General features: G+C 41.9%; 1 protein-coding gene across 2 annotated transcripts in view; it reads left to right on the forward strand.

Moving 5' to 3' along the window:
• The window catches only part of NOL4L (nucleolar protein 4 like), a 201,382-nt gene that overhangs the window by 123,433 nt on the left and 52,339 nt on the right, over window positions 1-25,610 (forward strand). For both annotated transcript variants that reach the window (XM_051979386.1, XM_051979387.1), the window contains one exon: window positions 10,594-10,735. In XM_051979386.1, coding sequence (XP_051835346.1) covers window positions 10,594-10,735 — 142 coding nt within the window. The remainder of the gene's footprint in view (window positions 1-10,593; window positions 10,736-25,610) is intronic.

Below are 25,610 nucleotides of genomic sequence, written 5' to 3' on the forward strand. Positions count from 1 at the left end.
AAACCTGGGATTAAGTCTCAACTCCAAGTCATTTCTCCTCTATGAGACTTGGTTTCTTGATCTACAAAATTTGAATAATGCCACCTTTCTGTTTTCAAAGCTTATCAGGAGGAAAGCACTCTGTTAAATTCTAAATGGTTATATAAATGTGTTATTGATCATTATTGCAATAATTATTACTAATAACAACATGCAGGTTATAATACTATTCCTTTGTTTAGAAGACATGACACATAGTTGGTTTGCATACAATTTCGTTTGTAGGCTTGTCCTTAATATCTTTGATTTCTGTTATTTTGAGTTGCTGTTCTGGTGTACTTATGGGTGAGAAGATAGGTTATGACTGCCATTTTAAAATATCTAACAGACTAGCTAATAGAAGAAGTATTAGATAGATTGTTTATGATGCTGAAAGATGGAGGAGGAATAAAAGTTATAAGGAAGTAGCTTTTTTTTTTTTAATCAACAAGGATTTTTATTAAGGACCTATTTTGTGCTGGTCACTCTTCTGGGCTCTAGGATACAAAAATAAGACATTCCCTGCTCTCAGTAGTTATATTCTATTAGGGGGAGAACATGTACATTTGTGTGTGTGTGTGTGTGTGCGCATACATACAAAATAGATACAAGAGGGGATTTTTTTTGGGGGGGTGAGAAAGGATACTAACAACTAGAGGGATCAAAAAAGGCTTCATGCATGAGGTTGGTGATTAAGCTAAGTCTTGAAAGAAACCAGAGATTCTGAGAGGCAGAGGTGAGGAGGGATATGCATTATGATGAATAACTTTTTAGTGATCAGAACTGTCTAGTAATATAATAAGCATCCTATGAAGTAGTGAGCTTCTTGTCATTGGAGGTGCTTAAACAAGAGACCAGATGACTGATTGTCACAGATTCTGAAGGAAGAATTCTTAGTTGAGTTAGAAGTTGGAGTGGTTGACCTCTAAGGTCCCTTTCAACACTCAGATGCTATTTTGTAAATACATATTTTTAAGAAATATTTTAAGAAATAAAAAATATTAAAAACATGAGAGAATTCAGAGAGAGAGAAACACTTAAATGCAATTGTATTCTTATTGATGAGAGTTCTCTCCCTTCTGGGACAGACTATAATTTCTTCATGCCTTTTTGTGTATCTATGCAATTCAAAAGGTAATAAATGATGGATTATTTGTATGCCCTCTCATATTGTTTCCATATTTCTCACAAAAGTGTATGTCCATAGGAACATCAATCAGATATAAAATTCCTTGCAGTTGCAGAAAAGATACCCTCCAGTGGAGATTGTAACTGAAAAAATGAATTTGCCCTTCTGTTTAATTAGCACTGTACCAGATTTCTTGGGATCTGCTGCCTTTTTTCATGACCTGCATTGAAGCCTGCTGCCTTTGATCCTGATCTGTTCCATCTTCCATTAGTCAGCCAGGCTGATGAACTGGCTGATGAGCAGAAGTGGTTAAGTTAGGGTCAAATGCGGTTCAATACCTTCCTGGCATGCTCAGAAGGCTGTGCTTAATGTTTGCTGACATGGAGACAAGGTTAAGGAGAGCTTTCTACCAGGGAATTCCACCTAACTGGCCTGGGCTGGCAGAGACCAAGGGGAGGTGCTGCCCAGTGGTAAGAGACAGAGAAACAAAGGCAGAGACTGTGGATGGGGGAGATCATTCTCTGGGCCTTAAAAAGGCCCAGGAGGGGACACTAAGAGGGGGTCCTTCCCATTCCCAATCCTGGGGCCATGATGATCCTTGGTACTGGTCTAGTGTGGAGAAAGCTGTTGCTGGGGTAACTGAAGTTAACAGCTTTAATGCAAAACAAAGTACCATAATTTGGCAACTGTGGTTTTTGCCCCTGGAACCTGTTTCATCCACTCCCAGTGATCCCTGCTTTGGCTGGAGGCCTACAGAAAGAAGGGCTTGTTTTTGGTCTGCCTACCTCAGAAATGCCTCCTGTTCCTCTCCCCTCCCCTAGTTTCCCCCACCTCCCAACCACACCCAGGACTCTCGGACCCAGGGTTACAGGTTAAGATTGCATTAAATTCCAAACAAATCCCTCTTCTTCTTCTTCTTCTTTTTTTTTTTTCTTTGCCCAAAGTAAGTGGAGCATATAGAGTTTCAGCTCTCAGAAAAGGCCTGGAAAGTAAATCGTGTGTGGCAAGAGCCAGGATCCCACAGCAGGGAGGATATAAATGGCTTGACTTCAGAGGCTCCAGGAACCCAGTTCCAGAGAAATTGACCCCAGTTGTAAAATAATCAGGTTACTGATAGCACCTGCGTGTATTTACGAGCCTTGGTTACAGGGAGAGTTTCCTATCCTTCCCAGAAGCCACCATTTTGCTTCATTTATGCTCTTTGCTCTGCATGCCAGGGTCCCGGGTCCCTTTCAGTTCTGGGTGAGGAGATTGTGTGCCAGCGAGGAAGGGTGGCTTTGTAGAATCCTGGGATCATAAAGCAGAAAGGATCCTTAGAAATCATAAGTCCATAGATTTGGAGCTGGAAAGGACCTTAGGGAAGAAACATGTCTGACATTCATTTCATTAGGAAACTGCCTGGGAAAGTGACTTGTCTGGTGCCACAGGTAGTAATTAGCACAGCTTATATTCAAACCCCAGGTTCTCTGACCCTAAATTCAAGACTTTTCTCCACATTTACACTTCCCTCACTATAATACTGACGGCTCTATATCTGGGGCTGAACAGTCTGAGTTCAAATTCTAGTGCTCCTTTGACCTCTGTGGTCTCCCATTTTCTCCTCTATAAAGGAATTGGAGTATCTGAGGTCCCTTCCTATTTTAAATTCTATAATCCTGTGATCTAGGCCACAGGTGTCAAACTTACCCTTCCAGCGAAACTGCCAACCAGAAAAAAATAAAAGCACAATCCACCCTAAAGAGCCCTAATTTGTGGTTTTATAAGTTACTCTGTGACCTGCAGGGATCCATTTCTATTTGAGTCTAACACCACTGATCTAGTTTAATCGTCTCATTTTGTAGAGGAAGAAACTGAGGCTCAAAGACAGAGGAAAGCTGCTGTCTCCCAGCAAATTCATCAGCAAAGGCAATGTCTTATGCCCTTGTCTTAGGCTCTTTCCATTATGTTGTGCTGTTCAAAAATGAGCAGAGACTGACTGAACATGCCCGTGAATTTTGGACTGGAGATAAGGAGGAGGGGAGGGTTTAGCTTCCTTCCCTTTCCCCCTCCCAGCCCTTCCTTTGTCATGCTCAGAGTGGAATCCTGGTTCCAGGGGGAGGGTGCGTCCCTGTGCCTGCACTGCTGCCTTCTGAAGAGCTCCCCTTTCAGGGGAGCAGTTGGCCCCAGTGCTCTGTGACCCCAGTGTTAGCAGTTCAGGCCCTTTCCTTGTTGGAAAAGAAGGCGGCAGAGTGGTGGTTTTTTTTTTTTTTTTTTTTTTTTTTTTATTGCTGGGCTCTGGAGACTGTTGGCTTTGGAATGCTGAAGGGCAGAAGGAGTGGGAGGGAGATGCCAGGCAGATGGTTCGGGGCAGCTGTTGTCACATGCTGCTGCCAGGTGTCCTATGGACGGAGGAGCTGAGGGGTGAGTGCTAGATGGCACCTGAGAGATGAGTGAGAGCAGCCCCATCATTTTACAAACAAGGAAATTGGGGTTTTTCACAGCTTATTTAAGTAATAGACCTGGAGTGTGAACTTATTTTCTCCGAGTCCAGATCCAGTATTCTTTATCCCACTTCTCCTGTGCCTCTTAAGGGCCAAGTTCAAGGATAAGATGAGAGGAATTCTCCCCACTATAATTTCCCTTTTGTCAAGGAAGTTTTGTGTTCAGGGTTAGCCTCAGCCCTGGAAGGGACCTTGGGCCATCTATTCCCACATCCAGAGATCCCTGGAAATGAATGGTTTGTACGTGATCAAAGTTTGTAACTAGCAGAGCCAGGATCTCTGACTCCAAGTTCAGGGCTCTTCCCATTTACCACACTGTCTTAAAGGAAGAAAGCTGAGGAAAAGAGAGTGCTTAAGGAGCTGAGAGGTAAATGGATGCCCCTCTGTTATTTTCTAATGAAAGTTTCACTGAAGTTTGTTTACATGAAAGAAGAAATTAGCCGACCAAATTCCCTTGAGAACCCTGAAGGGAAAAGCATGAAGGACCCAACTTGTGAAGCCAGAGCCATAGAAGAACCGATTAGTCCAAAGGCTGGCCCTCCTCTTCATTTGTGTAGTGGATTTTCTTTCTCTTTTCTCTGAGTTATTTATGGGTGCAGAATAATGCACTCTGATAATTACCTGAGCAATTAGCTGAGGTTGCCTCATTCTCAGGGTGCCAGGGGGTGATGGGAGCCATGATTAGACTCTCTACAATTAAAATCTCTATGTTGTAAAAATGTATATATATGTGTGCATGTGCATGTGTATGTGTGATATAGCTATATCTGACATATCTATATCTGAGGAACGGATAGCGTTGCAGATAAAATTGAGGTCTTGGATAGGAGGCCCCTTTCTCAATTCAACACTAAAAGCCTTTCATCCATTTTTACAAGCATTTATTAAACACCATTTTTTCCCCAGGTACAAGCTTCTATGGTAAAGAAGACAAAAATCATCTTTGCCTTCAAGGAATGTATATTCTATTATGCAGGGGTACAGAATTGTTTCCCAGGGTTTGGGTGGTTCCCTTTGGTCAAAACATATTAGTAGAAAATTTTATAATTTTTAAAAAAGATGATAACATTTAGAGCCACAAAGGCCCTCAAGGACAATCCAATCTCGCTCCCTCATTTTGCTGATAAAGAAGCTGAGGGAAGGGAAATGACTTGTTAAAAGTCACACAGTTAGCCAGCAGCCAACCTGGGAATTCTAGTCCAGTTCTTCTAACTCTGAAACCACTGATTTTCCACGTTAAAATTAACCCAGGTTCTGCCCAGGTCTGGCTAAGTATAAACTTCCTTGTTGTAAATGACACCTCTTGCAGAAGAGCAAGGAAGACTGAGAGCTTAGAAAAAGGAAATTAGCTACCCTTGTTAAAGCAGAAATTATTATGAGCATGTCCCTTCCCAGTAAGAGTATGGAATAAAAATAAATAACAGTGGAAGTAGGGAAAAGAAAACTGGCTTCCAAAAATTTAATATTAATAATGAAGAGAATTAAAATCACAGCTCCATTTCTGTTCTTACCTCAGTATTTCCTTGGGCTTTCACCCTGAGGTGTGCTCTTCATCCTGATCTCTGTTTTAAGTGAGTCCCTTTGATCCAGGGCCCCCAAGCCTTTGGAGAGACAGCTCTATAGTAATGTCATATTTGTACACTCCCCAGCTGTTTTACACAGCTTTCTTATGGCAACACTGTGAGGTAGAGAGTGTAAGTGCCATTTCCATGTTATAGATAACAAAAACTGAGGCTCGGAATGGAGGGAAATATAACTTAGATATTCTAGATTTGAAATTAGAAGCCCTGAATTTGAATTTTAACTTTTCTGCTTTTTACCTGTGGAGTCTGTGGAAGTCACAGTTTCCTCACTGGTCAGATTAGAGAGAAATAGGAAAATAGATCAACTTTTGGATTCCCTTTATGCCCTAAGTCAGTTATGTAGTTTAACCAAGATCACAGGACCAGATAATACTAGGACCAGGACCCAAATCTAAGCCTTTTGAAATCCAGTGTTATGTTGTTTCTGTACTTCATGGCAGCAAAATCCCTTTTTTTTTTTTTTTTTTTTTAAAGAGTTGGCTATGTCCTGGTAGAAGAGCAGCGATACTGGACTCAAATCCTGGGTTTGTATCCTAGCCATATAAACTGATAAGTCAACAGACCTCTTTAGACTTTAGTTTCCTTTAAGTTAGAGAAAATTGCCACTCGGTTCCTTTGGCAAAATGAGGGAGCTCAATGGATAGAGTGCCACTGGAGTCGAGAAGACTTGAGTTCACATTCAATCTGAGACAGCCACTAGCTTTTTCCTCCTCTCTATGACGAGCTAGAGAAGATGGCAAATAGTGTCTCTGCCAAGAAAACCCCAAATGAGTTATAAAGAATCAGATTTGACTGAACAACAAAGCAACACTCCATGACAGATTTCAGTCCTAGGGAACCATGACTTTTTTGTTCAAAGTCACAGAGTCAGTGAAAGAGATGGGACAGGAACTGGGAAATGTCCAGTCTGGAGATATAGCGTGCATTTTTCTATCACATCAGCTATTGAGGCAGATGGCTCTCTCCATTAAATCCCTGCTGCAAAAGCTCTTCCTGGGATCAGAATTTGAGAAGCTCATTACCTTGGGGACATAGTGGGATGAAACACCATTCCTGGGAGCAATTTCAGCTGCACAAGGAAGGCATTGCTAGGAAGTTTGCCCTGCCAGGCTACAACACTGCAGGGAGAGGAGCAGTGGGTTGGGTTTTCATGTGATTCCCTTTTAGAGAAACTTGTGTTAAGTAGATTGGATCCTTTATTTTGTTAGGGTAACACAATGTATGTGTTAAGTTCCTATTTTGTGTTGGGCAATTCAATTCAGGAATAACCTATTTATTGAGAATGTTGAAGTGGAAAAAGCACCCCGAACTTGGGCTCTGGTTTTGGTCCAAGTATTTCACTATCTATTTGATCTCATCTTGTGTGAAATAACTTCCATTACCTGAACCTCAGTTTCCATGCATATAAAATGGGGATAACAGTCTGTGTACAACTTGTTTCACAAGGTTATTGTCCCAAATTCTAGAGGACCCTAGAAACATGAGGCACTGTTGTTGCTACTCCTTTGATCTGGGGCATTGGGAGAAATCTGAAGTATGGTTCTTGCTCCCAGAGAGTTAACGATCTTGTTTCGGGAGACAAGACTGAAGTGTAAGAAATAATTATGTACCAGAGGGTATGGATAATTTGGATCTGTGAATGAAAACCTTGACTGCCAGACTAGATTCCTATAGGCACTGGAGAGTTGGCTTTTAAGCAAAAACCACTGCCTCCCCCTTTTGCCTCTCCTTCCCTCTTGAAATTCCATTTGGACAGAAAGAGAATTTAGGGCATATTTGAGGGAAGTGGCCCTCTTCTCCCTAATCTACCTAATCAGGGAAGGCTTCCTGAAAGAGTAGAATCGGAAGCAAGTGTGAAAAGAGAAACAGGAAGTAGCCTGGACAGGAAGCAGAAGGCAGTTTCCAAGCCTTCCACCTCTTGGCCTGGTGAATAATTCCTAAGGATCAAATCAAATGTTAATCTCTTTCACGAAGTCTTCCCTGATGCTTTACACTGCTGCCTCCTCTCTCCTTGCCCCCACTCACTAGGATTAATAACTACCTTTCCCCTGGAGTCACACGTCATACTTTTTTTTTTTTTTTTAATCTCTTAGTTTATCTTTGTTGGTGTTTTGTTCTACTAAAGTTAAAGACTTCCCTCTAAAACTTTGTGTCTTTCCCAGCACTAAGAACAGGGCTCTGCCTATAGTAGGTACTCTACAAATGTTGTTTAACTGTATACAATGACAGACCATAATTTTGAAATTTTCCATTGTAAAGATTTTCAACAGTTCCAAAAAGTCCTAGAAAAAAACTTCAATCTCGGCATGGGCACTGACTATGGTTTTATTCTGATACTGCTGAAAGTTCACAATAATAATAAAAACAAATGTAATGATGATTCATATTTTCATAGTGCCCCATGATTTACACTTCTTTACCACTCGTTAAGGGGCTAGTTTTGGAATCCCTATTTTATTAAGCAAATGGGTTCAGAATCATGACTCCACTGGCCCGTGGCCATTCGGTAAGTGTTGATGGTGCGATTGTGATTGGGAATTGGGGATTCCAAGTTCAGCTCTCTTTTGTCTCTGTGTCCCCAATGAGTTGAACTCAGTAGGTTCTTAATAAACTCATTTTTTGAGTTAGGTTGAATTGAAAGGTCGTTCATGCTGCTCTTGTTGGGGAACATTCCTAGAAGGAGACTGACTAATCTCTATGGTCTGTACCAGCTCTAAATTCTCAAATTTGTAGAGCTACTTCACACCAGACATAATGCTGTACACATAATAGATACTTAATAAATGCTGGTTTGTGTGATTGGACATGAGATTATGAAGTGTGGTTTTCAGAAACATCTTTGTAAAAAGTCTTCCTTGGGTGAACGAAGCTTCTTCTAGCCCAAATTGGAGGGGTTTGGAGGCTACCAGGAATATATATTATTGAGTACTACCAGGAAAAGCCAGCCAGACTCATCATTTTTTTTTTTTTTCTTTTTGGAGTGATAGAGAATCCAAGGATGGTGATGAGCATGGAGGGAAGTGGTTAATGAGATGTGGGGGTGGGACGTGGGGGGTTGTTTGTACTTTATTATTCATAGCTACTTCATGGTTTAACTCTTTGGAGAAGCTGAACAGTGTATTCACTTGAGGGCCAAAAGAGTGAAGTAAAAGTGTTTGAGTGTGAATAGAAGTCTGAAAGAGCATAATAATTTCAAAGAACACTTTCCTGAAGGGCAGCATGTTCTCTTACTGGGAAGAGTTGTTCTTTGGGGAGAATCTGAATTTGTGTGGTTGGGAGGACATCATATTCACTGGAAAGATTAGTTCTTAGACAGGAGCTCTGTGTGTGTGTGTGTGTGTGTGTGTGTGTGTTCCTTTCCTGAGGTTGTACAAAAAATTGTATATTCCTAGTAAGTTGGCTTGCAGTAGTGTAAAGGGAATTAAAAGATCTGAGTTCTGGGTTTGATTCTTGGTTCTGTGAACTGGGATTGTAGATTTAGATTTGGCCCTAAGGAGAGCATTAAATATAGCCCATATATTTGACAGAAAAAGAAACTGAGGCCCAGAGAGGGAAAATGCTTAATCCTAGGTTACATGTAGTCAGTAGGAAAGTTGATATTTGAATCCAGATAATTTGAATTGAAATCTAGTGGGGATTTTTTTTTCTATTTTACTACCTATGTGCAAGTTATGAAATCTTTCAATCTCAGTTTTTTCATCTGTAAAATGAGGGAGTTAGAAAAGACCATCTCTGAGTTCCCTATGGAACCTAAATCTGAAATTCCAGTGTAAGGCAGAGAGTTGAGTGATTAGGACAATTTCCTTCAAGAGCTGAACTATCAAGAGAGAGGGGTTGAGAGGCAAGATCCATAATTCTTGTTGTCCCCTCCTCCCAGACTTCTCCTTCCACCACAGCAGATGTATGCCAACCCTCCAGAAGAGAACAGAAGAAAGTTCAAATCAGTTTTTCAAGATATCTAGTCACTATTTAAAAAAAAAAAGCTGACTGATTATGCATGAGATGAGTCTCTGATGGGAGGAAGATTGGTGTTAATTGTATTTTTTCCACCATTAAAAGGGAGATGTAGCCAGGCTCTGAGTCTGGAGAAATGTTGAGGTTCCCCTTGTCCACCTAGCATTCTTATTGGCAGCTTTGAAACATCCTGCTTTATTTTTCCTAAAAGATGATCCAGAGGGGAAAGGGTTCTTCCAGGGCAGGAGATTGGGGTCCAGTCACTTTGTTTCCAGGATTTTTCAGACAACAGGAGAAGTGGGATAGAAATAGTGCACACAATCTTAAGTGATTATGGTGGGTAGAGAGCCCTGAATTTGGAATTAGAAGGATTTGGGGATGTTTTGAGAGCCTAGTTCACTGCTAATTCAGTGTTACCTGTATAATTTTGGATAAGGCATGCAGTCTGTTTTTAAAATGAGGGGGTTAGATGAAGTATGATCATTTAAGGCCTCTTCTAGTTCTGAATCCCATGTTCTACAATCTTGTGCTTGTTTGTAGTGGGTAGCAACTCACTGGATAGATCCTGGTCCCCAGAAAGAGGCCACAAAATTTGATCTCCAGAAGGCTGCCTGATACTGCCACCTTTCTGGAAGCATAGATCCCAGAGGCTCCCCTCACCTCCTAGGCCCCTTTTCAGACCCTCTGTTTTTGTTCAGCTGTGAGCCACCCACCCCCTTCTTTTCTTTAAAATTCTGTGGCTGACCTCTTTGTCTCTGGAAGCTCTCCAAGCGCCGTATCTCAGAAACCCAGGAAAGGTTAGGAAGGAGGAAGGGAGAAATGTCTTTTTGGCTGGGGGAGTGGGAGAAAGGAATTCCATGTATGCTGCATGGGAGTTGGTGGTGTGTCGCCAAGCGTAGTTTGCAGTGGCTCTCCACACAGCTGCTGGCAACCCGAGGGACCCAGGCAGCCTCAGGACTCCCAACCCTGCCGGAGCTCCTGCATCCTGTTTCCTTAGCCCAGAGCCCTAGCTAAGCTTCTTCCCCAGGCTGGGTGGGGAGGCAGGGTGGTGCTTGTTTACAGGGCTTGCTTCAGTCTTGGTGTTGACTGCAGGCTCTGAAGGGTAAGAGCCAGAGAGCCCTGCCATCCGCCCCTCCAGGATGTGAATCCTTGTAATTGTCCTCAATTACAGGCAGGGCTGTTCCTCAGCTCTGTCTTCAAACAGGAAACAGAACACCGGTCGCTTCTTTGGGGGAAATGTTGTCCAGCAAGGCTCCCCAGCTGGTTTGGGAGTGGGGGGTGGCTTGCGAGGTGTTTGGCCCCCCAATGACTGCAGTGCCAAAGTTGGCACAGGGACTGCCTTGGGGCGAGGATGGGATATTAGGAGTAATTTCAGCCTTCTCTCTGTAACACTCTTTGTTCTTTTGATTATTATTATTATCACCCCCAGGATGAGACTTCCGTGAGCAGTGAGGATTTTGATATGAATGACTCCACATGGATGTCAGCTGATCAACATCTAAGCTCCAGCTTGAGCCCCAGCCAGGACGAGAGGATGCGGAGCCCACAGCACCTCCCTAGCCAGGAGGATGGTGAGTGCCCGTTCGCCTTGCCAGGGGCCCCTGGGGCGGGACGTGGGGGCAGGAGGAGAGTCTGGGCTTGGTGGTGGACATTGAGATTTGGGCTTGTCTGTGTGGGCCAGGCAGTTTCCCTGCCAGCCTGCCATGTGGAGAGAGCTCTTCTAGGCGAACAAATGGGGGTGGGGCAGCATCTGAATCCCTGGGTCCCAGCAAGCCATAGACTTGCCTGAGAACCTGATTGGTTGGAGGAGAAGTGAACTGGTCTGCGGCCAAAGGTCCTGGGTGCTAGTCCCGATATGCTATTGCCCAGCTGTGTGACCTTGCTCTGTAAAGTCGGGGGATGTGTTCTTCTCAGCTCTTGTTTTATTCTATTATTTTCTCTTGTCCAAGTTGGCTTTCATGTCTTTGAACAACGACGCCAGGAAAAAGAAGCTGATGGCTTTTTCCAGAATAGAGGGCTGTCTTGTTTTGGAGGGGTTGGTTCTTACAATGTCTGGTAGATTGGCATTTTGAATAGTTGGACTCCAAGAAGACAGAGTCAAGGGGCAGGGGTTTCACTATCCTGAGGCTTGTCAGGGAATATTAAGAGACAGGCTCAATCTTGGAAAATCCAGCCACTCTTTTAGATCCCGAAGAATGAACCAGGAACGTCCTAAGCTCCAGCCTTCCAGCTTTTAACCTGATAGAAGAAAAACTTCCCAATGATTAGAACTATCCCAGAATGAACAAGGGAGTGTCTTGGGAAGCGAGGAATTACTGATTCAATTCAATAGACATTTAACAAAGGCTTTAATAAAAACTTAATATTTACATGGAACTGTACTCTATGGAGAATACAAAGATGAAAAATGACAGCCTCTGTTTACAGTCTTAAAAGAGAGATGACATGTACAGAAAAAGTGTAACACAGAGTCAAAAGTGAAAGGAAAGGGGCAAAGGAGAGATCTGGACAAAGTTCTCTGGTTGAATGTGAAGCTGGAGGAGAACCTTTTTACCTGGAGGAGGATTTATGAGGAAGTGGCATTTGTGTAAGGAAGAAGGCCTTGTGGGAAAAGGAGTTCATCATGAAGAGATGAGGAGGGAGTGAATGAAAGCATTCCAGGTGGGTGGGATGGCTCATGCTAAGGCATGAGGGAAGGAGATGACAGGAGCAGATGAGGGAACAGATCACAGTTGTTTGACAGGAGCATTGAGTGAAATAAGGCTGAAAGGCAGGTTAGAGCCAGATTGTGTAGGGCTTTGAATGCTTGGCTTAAGAGTTTATATTTTATCCATATTGGAATAGAGAGAATGAATAGGATGAAGGCCAAGTTAAACAGTCTTGGGGTGGGTTTTTGTGATGATAATGCTGTGATTTGGGCCTGGGCCCAGCTGAAAAGGAATCAATCATTCTTCTTTCTTCTAAGGGTTTTTTTTTTTTTTCAATCAGCTTCCTTTTCCCCCAACCCCTCCCAAATGGCAGCCAGCTACAGGGAAGCATTCCTTTGTCCATTAAACATATATTAAGCACCTGCTGTGTGCAGGTCACACAGAGGAAAGACAGTTTATGGAAGACATGATACCTATCCTCACAGAACCCATAATCTGACAGGAAGATAAAACCCCTTCACATAAAACTCTAAAATATGATAAATGCATTGGAGCAGTACCCCAAAAAAAGTTTTATGAGTTTAAGGGCAACATTGTTGCTGAAAGGGGAGCTCAGGGGGGCTTCTTGGAAGAAGTGGCCTTTGAGTTTGGCCTTAGGACTGATTAGAAATTCAACAAAAAAAGAGAGAGAGATTGGACAAGAGAACTTTAAGAATCCAAGCAACAGAGGTGGGGAACTCAGGTTAGAATATTGTGCACATTTTGGGACATGATCACTATAACAGATGTTTTTGTTTAACTATTTTTCTTTGTTAGAAGAGAAGGTTCAGTTTGGAAGAGATAGATAGGAGGAAAGAAGTGGTACCAGAAATGATTATATGATATAAAAACAAAAGGTATCAATTAAATTATCAATTTTTTTAATCAGTCAAAGCAAATGGTAAAGAAGATCTGGAGGAGGGTGGTGTTAGCAATAGGAATAGAGAGTATATGCGATGAACTTGTTGCTAAGATCTTGGGAGTGGAGCCTTTAGAACTAGAAGAAGCTCTCTACATCATCTTTGTCTTAAACTGGAGTCCATGCCCTTGGATGGGTAAAAGATTTTGATAGCTGCATTTCAATATAATTGATTTCTTTTGTAATCCTATGTTTTATTTTACGTATTTAAAAACATATTGAGAAGGGGTCTGCAGGTTTCACCAGATGGCTAAAGGGGCCCATGACATACCTACCCTATATTTTATAGATGAGAAACCTGAGACTTAGAGACTCCGTAGGGACCTCTCTGAGGTCACACAAAGTAATTTGTGAATCATGATTTGAACACAGGTCCTCTTAACTCCCATCTGGGACTCCTTTCCAGTGCACTGTGATCCCTCTCATGGGGCACTGTTACTTGATCCCTCTGGGAACCTTTAGACGTCGCGAGGGAACAGCCGCTGCTTCCCCGTGGCCCGATGAGGACTGTGGGCAAGAGCAGAACAGCAGATCCAAGTGAACACTCACTCATTCGTCTGGAGAGTCGCTTGGCCGGTTTGCCTCGGCAGTGTCAGAAGTGAGTTCCTGAGGTGGCTCAGAAAGCCCCCGCTTTAGATCTCCCACACAGGGCTGGGAGACGGGGGGCTGCCCTGCTTTGAGGGTTTGGCATCTGGGGAAAGCTTTGAGCAGGCCCAGGATGTGGGGGTTGTAGCCGAAGCATCTGGGGTCATGGCACACTCCAGCGTTGCTTTTGATCTGCAAGCGAGGGATGGGATATGTAATAGGCAGCAACGGGTGATGAGCTCAGAGCCGGGCCGGCGGGGACCTGGGGGTGTTGAGCAGGTAATTAGGAAGGGTTGAAGGTCAGGGGCCTGGAATGTGGGAGGAGGCACTGGGTCTAAAAAGGGGTGTAATGTTAACTCTGTGAAATGTGTTAGCTTTAAAAAGTAAATAAGGGGTAGATGTCTTGGAGTTTGGGTCAAAGTTCATCTCCATGGCAGAGTGAGTGTGGTTGGAGTCTTAGACTGTTTTTCTCAGGAGTTTGAATCCTTCTTTGTCTCGAGAAGCTGTGACCCAGAGGCAGCTGGAAATGACCAGGCCAGACGAGCCTTGAGAGGGTCTGGTGTGGATTTCTGTGAGGAGCGGGGCTAGATTGGAGAGCCCTTCTCCCCCACAGGGAAGAAAGGGCCTTTGTAGCGCCAGTGACGTCGGCTCCTCCGACCCCCTTGGGCCTCCAGAGTTTCCCGGCGTCGGCCCTACCACGAGGGGTGCTCGCGGTTGGACGCAGCTGGGTGCCCTGCGGCAGCAGGAAGTTCCCTTATCTGAGAGAAAACTAGTTTGGGGGAGTTGTGCCTCGTGACAAGCGCCTGCGGTCCTGGGTTCAAGCTCCAACTCCAGCTGTTGGGAAGGGCATTCTGGTTCTCCGGGCTACATCTGCACAGGCACTTGGCAAACCTGAAGTGCCGTAAATGAGAGTTTGTTACTGCTGCCGTCAGCATCATTTAGTTTGGGGGGCACTTATCAGCCCCCCAATATGTCCCAGCCATGTTAGTTTCAAACACCTTGGGGGTCCTGGTGTGCTCCTTCTGGGCACCTTCCCCCCTCTCAAGACAGAGAGGGCCCAAATTATGGAGATTTCTGTTTCCTGGCCCAGGTGAGCAGGGAGAGAGAAGAGGCTTGATCCAAGAGCAGGGCCAAGGATGGGGCAAGGGTAGGGGGGAAACAAAGCAACAACAACCAGTTAGAATCTTAAAACTGGATTAGTAGCAAGTTCCCTAGAATAGTAGCTTGCAGTTTTCTAGTGGCTGAAGGTTCACAGAGGCAACAAAAGAATTATAATACCCATTTTCCTGAGGAGGAAACTGAAACCCAAAAAGAGAAACTGACGGATACTTTCTAGAGCACTTTAAGATTTACAAAGCACTTTCCTCAACATAGCATTATAAAAGAGTTAATGCAAGGATTGTTCCCATTTCGCAGGTGAAGAAACTGAGATTCAGATTAAATGACTTTGCCACAGTCACACAGCTAATAAGTGGTACAGCCAGGATCTGAATCCAGGCCTTGATGCCAAGTTAGTGCTCTTTCTACCACACGAGCTACACTGTCTCCTGTGTTGTTATTATGGCCCTTATGTCAAGGATCTGTGAATTCACTGGTTTGGGGACTCCCTATTCCCTCTGCTGACACAGATCACAACCCATCCATGACTTATGAGTTGAGCGCTGCCTGGGGCTTAGGGATTAAATGACCTGCCTGTGGTTACACAGCTAGTAACAACAGAGGTATGCTAGGAGCTGTCTTCCTTGACCCCAGATCTGGCATCCCGGTAGCCTCTATAATTATTTACAAAAATAATACAATTATGAATAACCTCCTTTAAATAAACACTATTTAATATTAATACCAAGTACTTTGGTTGCTTTAATTTTCCTCTGCTCAGTGAAACTGATCCTTTTAGGCCAAGGGAACCATTATCAGGTCTAGCCTTTCCTCTCTCCCTGGTCACCTGGATGGAGCAGGAATAGAAATCTCTTCTTTCCATCTTGGAGAGGAGTCCTTGTCACCATACTCAAATTAATTGGCTGTCCATTGTACAATTGACATCTCACCCTTTTTTGTCTAGGCAGCCTGGGTCTGACCAGCTAAAAAGTCAGGGTTGTTGATGGGGGCAGGCAGATAGGACTAGGGAGGAGGAAAGAGGAAGGAGAACCAGAGTAGAGGACATTTATTGCTGTACAATCAATTTAACTATATAATCTGAAAGGTCTGGGGGTTGCAGAGTGATCTGTTCAGGGAAGAGGATGATTGAGTCTCAGCACTGGCTCAGCAGCTATAAGCAAGACTACTGAATTTAAAGTCAGGGGCCCTAAATTCAAAACCTGGCTCTAGTCCTTACCATCTGTGTCACCTTGTGGGACCCATTTAATGTCTTTGGACCTTTTTGGTGAAAAGAGGGGGTTGGGATAGATCTCTAAGAATCCTTCCATTTTTATGAATGGTACATTCTATATTCTGTCTTAGCCACCTATTTTTACCCCTTTTCTTTTTTGTTTTTGGAGGCTTGCTGGATCCCCATTTGGGAAAATCCTTTTGGAAATTTGTACTGTCACTAGGTGGGATCATTACCTAGTCCCATAATACACAGTTTGGTGCTTTGTTAGCCCTTTCTCTGGAATAAGCTCCATTTATAGATGCAAGAATGACTGTAGGAGGTAGCTAGGGACTTTAGTAGATAAATCATTGTACTTGGACATAGGAAGAGTCAACTTTGAATACTTCCTCAGACATTCACTGTGTGGCTCTAGGCAAGTCATTTCCCCCCTAATGCAGTAATCATCTATGTATTTTAAATATATTTTTATCAAGTGCTTTTGTTTTTACATCATGGAGACTTTACCCTGTATCTTCTCCCCTCCCTCTTCCATAGAGACATTTCTTATGACAAAGAATTTTAAAAGAAAAAATTAGGGAGAAAAAAGATCAGCAAAATAATCAATATATTTGGGGGGGAAAATCCCTGATAATTATATTCAATGTTCCACACCCATGGATCCCACTTCCAACTACTTGCAAAAGGGGAATGGGAAACATTTTTTTCAAATCACCTTTTTTTGGGGGGAGACTGAGGCAATTGGGGTGAAGTGACTTGTCCAGGGTCACACAGGTAGGAAGTGTTAAATGTCTGAGATCAGATTTGAATTCAGGTCCTCCTGACTTCAGGGTTGGTGCTCTATCTACTGCACCACCTAGCTGCTCCTCAAATCACTTTTTGAGGGGGCAAGACATTTAGACTTATTTGGCCTTTGTTTTCTAATTTGTAAAATTGGTACACTAGCATCTCCCTTGAAGGAGTATTGTGTGGATTAAATGATAGAATTTATGTCAAGTGCTTTGCCAGCCTTAAAGTGGTGCATAACTAATAACTGTTATTATCATCATCATCGTGAGTTAGTGTAGGTTAGCAGAAAACCTTGGGTTGAAATTTGGTATTATAGAGGGAACTGTGTGAAGAAATGGTAACAGAATGGGTTTTGAAATCAAGAAATCTTGATCCAGATCCCAGTTCTGCTACTTGCTAGCAGTGTGACCATGAACATACTCTAGCCCTTCTCTGAGCTTTAGTTTCTTCTTCTGTAAAATGGGGATAATAATCACACAACTCTATGGGATTGCCATGAGAAAAGTACTTTGTTAAAAATACACACATACATAGGTAGTTTTCAACATTCACCCTTGCAAAACCTTGTATTCCAAAAATTTTTTCTCCCTCCCCTACATGACAAATAATTAAATATAAGTTAAACATATACAATTCTTCTATATATATTACCACACTTATCATGATGCACAAGAAAAATCAGATCAAAAAGGAAAAGAATGAGAAAAAAAAGCGAGCAAACAACAAAATAAGTGAAAATATACCAGTGATGGTGCAGATGGCTCTCTCCATCACAAGATCATTGGAACTGGCCTGAATCACCTTACTGTTGGAAAGAGCCATGTTCATCAGAGTTGATCATTGTATAATCTTCTTGTTGTGCACAATGATCTCCTGGTTCTGCTCATTTCACTCACCATCAGTTCATGTAAGTCTCTCCAGGTCTCTCTGAAATCCTCCTGCTGATCATTTCTTATAGAGCAATAATATTGCATAACATTCATATACCATAACTTGTTCAACCATTCTTCAACTGATGGGCATCCATTGAGTTTCCATTTCCTTGCCACTACAAAGAGGGCTGCCACAAACATTCTTGCACATGAGAGTCCTTTTCCTTTTTTTATGATCTCTTTGGGATACAGACCTAGTAGTGACCCTGCTGGATCAAAGGGCATGCACAGTTTGACTGTCCTTTGGGCATAGTTCTGAATTGCTCTCCAGAATGGTTGGGTCAGTTCACAACTCTACTAACAATGTCTCAGTGTCCCAGTTTTCCCACATTCCCTCCAATATTCATCATTACCTTTTCCTGTCATTTTAGCCAATCTGACAGGTGTATAGTTATCTCAGAGTAGTCTTAATTTGCAAGAGAAAAGTACTTTGTGAATAATTTTTTTAAAAAATGCCAAAATAACAATAGAAATGTGAGCTAACCTGTAGATGAATGACAGGAAAGGGTGGATTGGTCACATACAATCATGTAGTAAGATTGAAAGATGACAGAAACAGCACTGGTACCCATGAAATATAAAGAGAATTAGTGCATTGGGAGAAGTTCTGTGGAGACTTTTTGGGAAGACATAGATAAGAATCAGATATAATAGGATTGTATGCATGCGTGGCCATATGTACCAGTGGAGGGATTCACACTGAGATTATGGATCTATCCAAGTAACGATAATAAAAAAACAACCAACAACTGTACAAAAATTGAAGGTTATTATTATTATTATTTGCTGAGGCAATTGGGGTTAAGTGACTTGGCCAGGGTCATGCAGACTAGGAAGTGTTAAGTGTCTGAGATCCGATTTGAATTCATGTCCTCCTGACTTCAGGACTGATGCTGTACCCACTGCTCCTCCTAGCTACCCCTATAATCTTATCAAATGAGAAAATATGCACGGGAGAATTTGAACTGTTTTGAAAAGGAGACTGCAATATTCCCATCTCCCTGATGAGAAAGCTGAGGGCTAAAAACCTCTAACTCTTTAAGACAAGATAAAGTAAGGAACTCCATGACATGGATCAATAAATCAATTAAAAGGCAAAGATTTTAAATGCAGTCTAATGATTCCAAAGAGAAGGCTTTGCCCTCTGAATCAGTGATTGACAAATTTAGACAGAGCTGTAGTTTGTTTAGCCATACTTAATAAGATTGTTCTCTAAAGTATACCTGATAGCTGTGATCCTGCTCCTTCTGAATCAGTGCCTGGTTTTAGGATGAGTTGGCAGGGCCAAAAAATTTTGGAGAGGAAAAATACAGAGCTCTCTTCTCTTCTTTCCAAGAATATATCTTTGGGGCAGCGGGATGTGGCAGAAGGGGCACTGGTTCTCAGAATCAGCAGCTGTGAATCTGCACCTCAGCTTTGCCCCTTCCAGCTATCTGACCTTAAGCAGGAAGCTTTCCTGGCTTGGAATCAGTCTGACTTTGTGAATTTGACTCTCCTAACACTACTGGTCTCATTATTGTGGGGACAGTGTTTTGTGAAACGTTTAAAAAACTATATAAAAAATTGATTTACTAGCTTCCCATCACTTCTTTGGGAAACTTTGATCTAGAATATGCTGTTCAACAGGAGCTCCTCCTCAAGGCATCCTCTTCACTTTGATGAGTTGTTTGTGAATCTGGGATAATCTCAAAATAAAGCTCTCCCAATCCCCTTCTCAGACTTGATGATCCTGATGGTGTCTACATTTAAATGTCCTGCCTCTACATAGCATTCATACAAATCATGCTCCCCAGCTCAAATGCCACCTCCTCCAGGCAGGCTTTTCTGATTTTTTTTTTTTTTATCCTCCCTTGTCACCCCAGTCCAAACTGGAAGTGCTTTATTCCTCCTGATCTCATGGTAACATTATCTCCAATCTTAGGGTCTTTTCTGTAGCCAGGGGTGACGGAAATCATCCCCCATCCTCGGAGGCACTGGCTCCTGAGGCAGTGCTTTGAGGAAGCTTAATTTCCCAAGAGGTACAAAGTCCTCGTGGGCTACAAGCTGCAGTGCTGCAAAGGTCGGGATGTGGGAGAGGACACCCATCCCTTCCATTTCCCTTTGGGTGTTATTCACCAGACCTTCTCTCTGAGCAGCTTCCGCACCGGAAAATGTGAGGTCCTGCTTCCCAAAAGGATGAACGGGGGAGGGGAGAGGATGTTACTCACCTCCAAAGCTGCTTGACAGGAAGTCAGAGCCTTAGCAGACATCAGGAGAAAACTCTTGGGCTAACTCGGTTCCCTAGGAGGGGAAGGAATGTCTCAGGTGGCTCAGCTGGGTGTTGACAGACTTGATACACTTAGGGTGCCTTGGGGGTCTTTTATCAAGACCTTTTATACCTACCTTGGAGATTGGCACCTCTCCCCCCAATTTCAGGATGAATGCTTGGGGGGGAGGGATGCAACATGCAGATTCTGTTGGAATTCAGTTTTCTTTGGATTTTAACTTTTTTAAAAAGTCTTTTATTGATGCCTTTAGTCTTCACATCATAGTTACTTCTGGGAGAAAAACCACCCACTCTTCTTCCCCTCTCTCTCCAAATTTAACTTTTTTCCATAACAAAGCAATGGAGCAAAAAATACCAGATGCAGTAATCTTATCAAATAATGTATACACCTTTGTGACCCAGTAGGCTCCCACCTCTGTAGCTTACACCCTTTAGTCACCTAGTAGCCCACAAACATGTGAAGAAAAGCACATTTCATAATCTCTTTTTTTTAGGATTTGTCATTGACTTTTCAGTTATTCAGAATTTGGCCTCATTTTAAAGACATTTTCATTCACATTGTTGTAGTTGTGTATGTGAGAGAGATTTTATTTCACACTATATCTATATATAAATATAAATCTTATATATATATAAATCTATTCAAGGTTTTCTTTTTATGAGGGACATAATCAAAACCTCTTTCTCCCTAAAGGCAGAAGGGGTTTTTCTATTAGCTTAAAGCACATATGGACTAGAACAGCTATGTCAAACTCAGTTAAAAATGGGGCCACTAATTTCTGAGGGCCTCATAATGATTTAGTTTCAAAATGTAATGTTATCTGTATTTTATTATATTTTTATTTATTTTGTTAGATATTTCCCCATTCTATTTAAATTTGATTTGGCTTCACTTGGGAGTGCTAAATGATCCTCCTCTCAATTTGGAGAAAGGAACTCTTGATTTTGTATCCCAGTTCTCCTACTTTACTAGTTGTTCTATCTCTGTAAAATTCCTTATCCTTTTCTCCTCTGTAAAGTGAAGGGATTAGACTAGAAGGTATCTAAGCTTCCTTCAAGATCTAACATGCTGTGGTCTTTTCTTCAGCTAGGTTTTCCCATATTTAGCAGCCATATTATGTCTCTGTTATAATGCAAGTATTGGGTTTTACCAAGAAAATAAAAACCCAGAATTTTGGATTCTAGCTTTGAAATTAACATTTTATTTGTTTATTATTAATTTTTATTTTAAAAAATTAATTTTATAATATCTGAATTTAGATAGCACTTCTGAAGTTTTCAAAGGATTCATATACATTAATTAGAGATTCGTGACAATTATTTTACAAGTGAAGAAACTGAGGCTCAGGGTGGTCAGCCCACTTCTGGACCCAGAGCTAATGAGCAACCTTGCATTTTCCTGACCATCCATTCACATTCTTTTTATAGCACTTCACAGTTTACAAAGTGCTTTCATATACAGTTACCTTAGTACAATTCTTTGACTACTATTATACCTATTTGATAGATAGGAAAACGGAAAATCACAGCAGAGCCTTGGTCAAGATGGCACAGCTGGTGAGGGACAGTTAGAATTTCCACCTAAGGTTTCTACTTTCCCTGCAGTGTTCTCTATACTATAGTAACAACAGACCACATTTGCGAATTACTTCATGTCCACCTTCTTACTTTATCCTCACAAGCATTCTATGAGGCAGATGCTGCTGCTATTGCCCCATTCTGAAAATGAAGAGATGGAGGTTTGCTTAAGTGGAGGGACTTGCTGGGGTCAAACAGCTAATGAGGGCCTGAGGTGGGCTTTTAACTTAGGTTACTTAGTCCTTATTTCAGGCCCCTCAGGATTTTTCTCTATTGGGAAAGAATAGACTAGGGATCTCATGAAACTTGCTTTAGTACAAATTCTGTCTCCCAAAGGCAAACTTAAAAGGGCAGAGAAGTATTGTGATTGAAGTAGAAAGAATCTTAGAGTCAGAAGATGTGATTTCAAATGCCAGCTCCAAAACTTACTAGCCAAGCAATCCTAGACAAGTCAGTCCTCCCCTCCCAGCTTCATGGTTCTCTTCTGTAAATGAGAATGTTGCAAAATACTTCTCCCTTTCTCAGTGAGTTTGCTTCAAGGAACATATTTTGCAAACCTCAGAGCCCTGAAGCTGTTATAGTTGTTGGTGAGGTGACAAATACTCCTGAATCTTGCCTATAAATTCAGGAGCCAGCCCCATGAGTCTGTTTCCTTCCATAAGGTAGCCATGTGCTGATTTGGTCCCTCTAGCAGTGGTTCTCAAACTTTTGTTTTCAATATCTTTATCCTATTAAAAATGATTGAGGATCTCTCCAAAGCGTTTTTGTTTATCTGGATTATATTTATAGACATCTGCCATATTGGAAATAAAAACTATTTTTGAATTTGTAGACTCTCTAAAAGGGTTTCAGAGATCCCCAGGATTCTCTAGACCATACTTTGAGAACCACTGCTCTAGAGAATAAGAAAGCAGGGTCTGGTCTTGGCAGAATGGCTATGTCTACAGCCTTGTCTGGCTGCAGATTGTGGAGGCAGTAATGTTGGCAGGGCCAGGAAGAGGGGCAGGGACCCTTTCCCACCCAGAAATATAAATCTAGCTCCAGAACCAGTTTGGGGAACAGGTTTGTGACTCAGCCTTGCCCAGGGCTTGGTATTTACAAGAGTATAGTGGTTTCATTTATCCATATCAAGCCCATAGGCACCTCTCACTGGGCTGCCCTGAGCCACAGGTTCTCCTCGAGATACTAAAAGATGAAGCATATAGGAAGCTCTCATTAGACACTTAATCACTTAATCCTTTCTCTTCTAGCATCAAGGACTCATTTCTATACCACTCATTCTCCTGCTACTCCCCAGTTCCTTCCCACCTTCTAAATATCCAAGAACAGTCCTAAAGGACTGTGATTCCAGTCCTTTAGGTAATATAACACAGGGATTCTTTAACTTTTTCCACTTGCAACTCCTTTTTGCCCAAGAAATTTTTACATGACCCTGGGTCCATTGGTATATAAGATAGATATACAAATCAACATTTGCTGATAATAAATCATATTTTTTGCAACCCCTGCATGGAGTTATGTGAATCCACATGCAATCACAATTTTTAAGTTTAAGACGCTTTGGTGTAATACAGGTATCTGGTTGATGGGAACCAAATTTTAACCCTGGCTAAACCAGTCACTTACGCTTCTATTTTGGGCTACTTTTTTCTTTCTCTCTTGAGCATCAGTTTTCTCCTGTGTTTTAAAAAGAAGAGCTTGGACAAAGTGAGGGAAGGTTTCCTGTAGCTGAAAACCCTCTTAGTCTATGATTTTAGAATTCCTTGGTTTGACCTCTTGCCTCCCTAGCCTGTTTATAATCTAGGATGGGCTCCTGAACTTTAGAAACCATATGCCACATTCTACTCCACAGACTACCTCAGCACTGGCATGTGGACAGCTGTTACCTCTCAAGACTTTTTGCTGACTGACATTAAACCACTAAGCTCATAGAATAATTAATTTCTCTTCCAGTATAAATCACTCTTCTTCTCATCTTATCCCATTCCACTCTTGCCAGTTCCTTTCCCTAAAGCCTCCAGATTTATGAGTCAACCTTCTGCCCTTTCTTCCTACATACTACTGGCACAGGACCGCCCAGCATAGCATGCCCAAATCAAAGAAGGCGCTGTGCTTTCTGAGCAAAGCAGAATTGTAGTAGCTCAAAAGAAACGTGAGATGCACAAATTTAAAGTAATTTCCACACCAAATGTTCATTAGGACTATTTGTGCCCAACCTGTGGTAGAGCCTTCTGAGCTCATACTAGTCTGATCAGCCATAGTTGGACACTGTATCTTCACCCTAAAACAGTGATGTCATTTTGGTCCTCTTTGAGAACAAAGGACAACAGCCAGCAATCAACCATTCAATAATTCAGCAAACATTTAAGAGACAGTGAGTTCCATATTATTGGACTTCTTCAGGAAGAAACTTGCCAGGGAAGACAGCAAATAACTGCTCCTATTAATGGGCAGTGGGTTGGAATAGCTGTCCTCTGAAGTTCCATTCACTTCTACTAAATCTTTGAGGGCTAATAGAATACAGACAAAGTTGTCATCTATGAGAGGAGGTGGGAGGAAAGAAGGGGAAAAATACTACTGGTATTTTAACTACCTACCAGGTGCAAGGTCCCATGCTAGGTTTTGGAAGTACAAAGACAATAACTATCTTCAAGAAACGAGTTCTTTTGGGGTAGAGGTGGAAAAATGATAGGGAGCAAATTATATAGTACAGGAGACAATGAAGATAGCTAGACAAGATGGTCTAAGACCAGCACTAACAAACTATAGATATTACTGTGAGGTGAATTGAGGAAGGAATGCCTTCCAGATACAAGTTAAACCCTGAACAAATGAATAGGAGTAGGAGATTGCAAATTGAATTTAGGGTATAAATAGTAACCCAATTTAACTAAAATGTAGAGTGCATGAAAGTATGTAATATAAAATAAGTCTGGAAAGTAGGTTGGAGTCAGATTAGGGAGAGCCTTAAATGCCAAGTTGGGAGTTTGCAGTTTATCTATTGAAATAGGGAACCATTGAAGCTTTTGATTTAGGTAGGGACAAAGACGTATGCCCTAGAGAGATTTGGGAGGAACTACAGCTTCAGTGAGGATGTCCCAGTGAGAAATAAGGGGATGAGTCTGAAAGGTGTTTTGGCAGGAGAATTGACAGGACTTGGTGAGGAAGAGTAAAGTCTGGCTTTGAGCTTGAATGCCTGAAAAGATAGTGGTGGCCATCAACAGAAATAAGGAAGTTGAGAAAAGACAGACTTGGGGGTGGAGTGGGACTGATGAGTTCATTTTGGACATTTAGTATAAGATAAAGGAGAGAGTGGGAATTGGGTGGAGTGATCTCTGGATTCCTTATTTCCCTAAATCTTGGGAGCCTCTGAATCTCAGAAATGGAGCTAGTAATTTCTGTTGGGGTGAGCCATTCCTGACTTTGGAACTTGGAACTTGGACCAGTTCTTGCCATTAAGAAGCAAAGGATTTTTAATAAGATAATTTATATGAGAACACATTTTTCAAGAAGCAGTAATAACTCACATTCACAAAGCATTTTATGGTTTACAATTAGTTTTTCCTAGGATTCACTTGAACCCATTGTACATTTTTGTTCTTAGAGACAGTCTACGTGAATTCTGTTCCATATTCTGCCATTTATCTGGTTTTCAACTTGGGTGAGATAAGTCACATCTGGCTGGGACAGAGACTCCTCATTGGTAAAAATGGGATTAATAATAATTGCACTAACTCATCTCCAAAAGGCTTTTGTGAGTGAAAGTCTTAGTAGGCTACAAAGCTCTTAAAAGAGGGGCTAGTGTTTTTCTCATCATCATAACAAAACTATCAACTCAAGCACCATTTACCTGTGTGATTTGCCCCGAAGGCAAATGCTGAATCTACCTTCCCGAATGGAATAAAGTAAGCATCTCTAAGCTAGTGTTCTATGGTTACTTATAATATTCTATGTTCCAGGTGCCCTGACTCTTAACTTTAACCCTGACCTCACATAAGGGCAAATCTGCCACCCTTCCATCATGGCAGGGTTTGTATTTATCTTTAATTTTCCTAATGCAGATATCAATACTCAACAAGGTGAGCTTTCTCTTATTTCATCCCATAGCCCTTCTCCCTGCACTCCATCCCATTCCCAACTCGAACTTGTTTCTATAATTTTTTCCCCTTCTTTATCTCTTTTATTTTTTAAAGCTTTTTATTTTCAAAATATGCATAGTTTTCAACATACACCTTTGCAAAACCTTGTGTTCCCAATTTTTTCCCCTTCCTTCCTCCCACCTCCTCCCCTAGATGGCAACTTTGTCTGTATTCTATTAGCCCTCAAAGATTTGGTAGAAGTGAATGGAACTTCAGAGGACA

This window comes from Antechinus flavipes, chromosome 2, assembly GCF_016432865.1.
Source record: "Antechinus flavipes isolate AdamAnt ecotype Samford, QLD, Australia chromosome 2, AdamAnt_v2, whole genome shotgun sequence".
Lineage (NCBI taxonomy): Eukaryota > Metazoa > Chordata > Mammalia > Dasyuromorphia > Dasyuridae > Antechinus > Antechinus flavipes.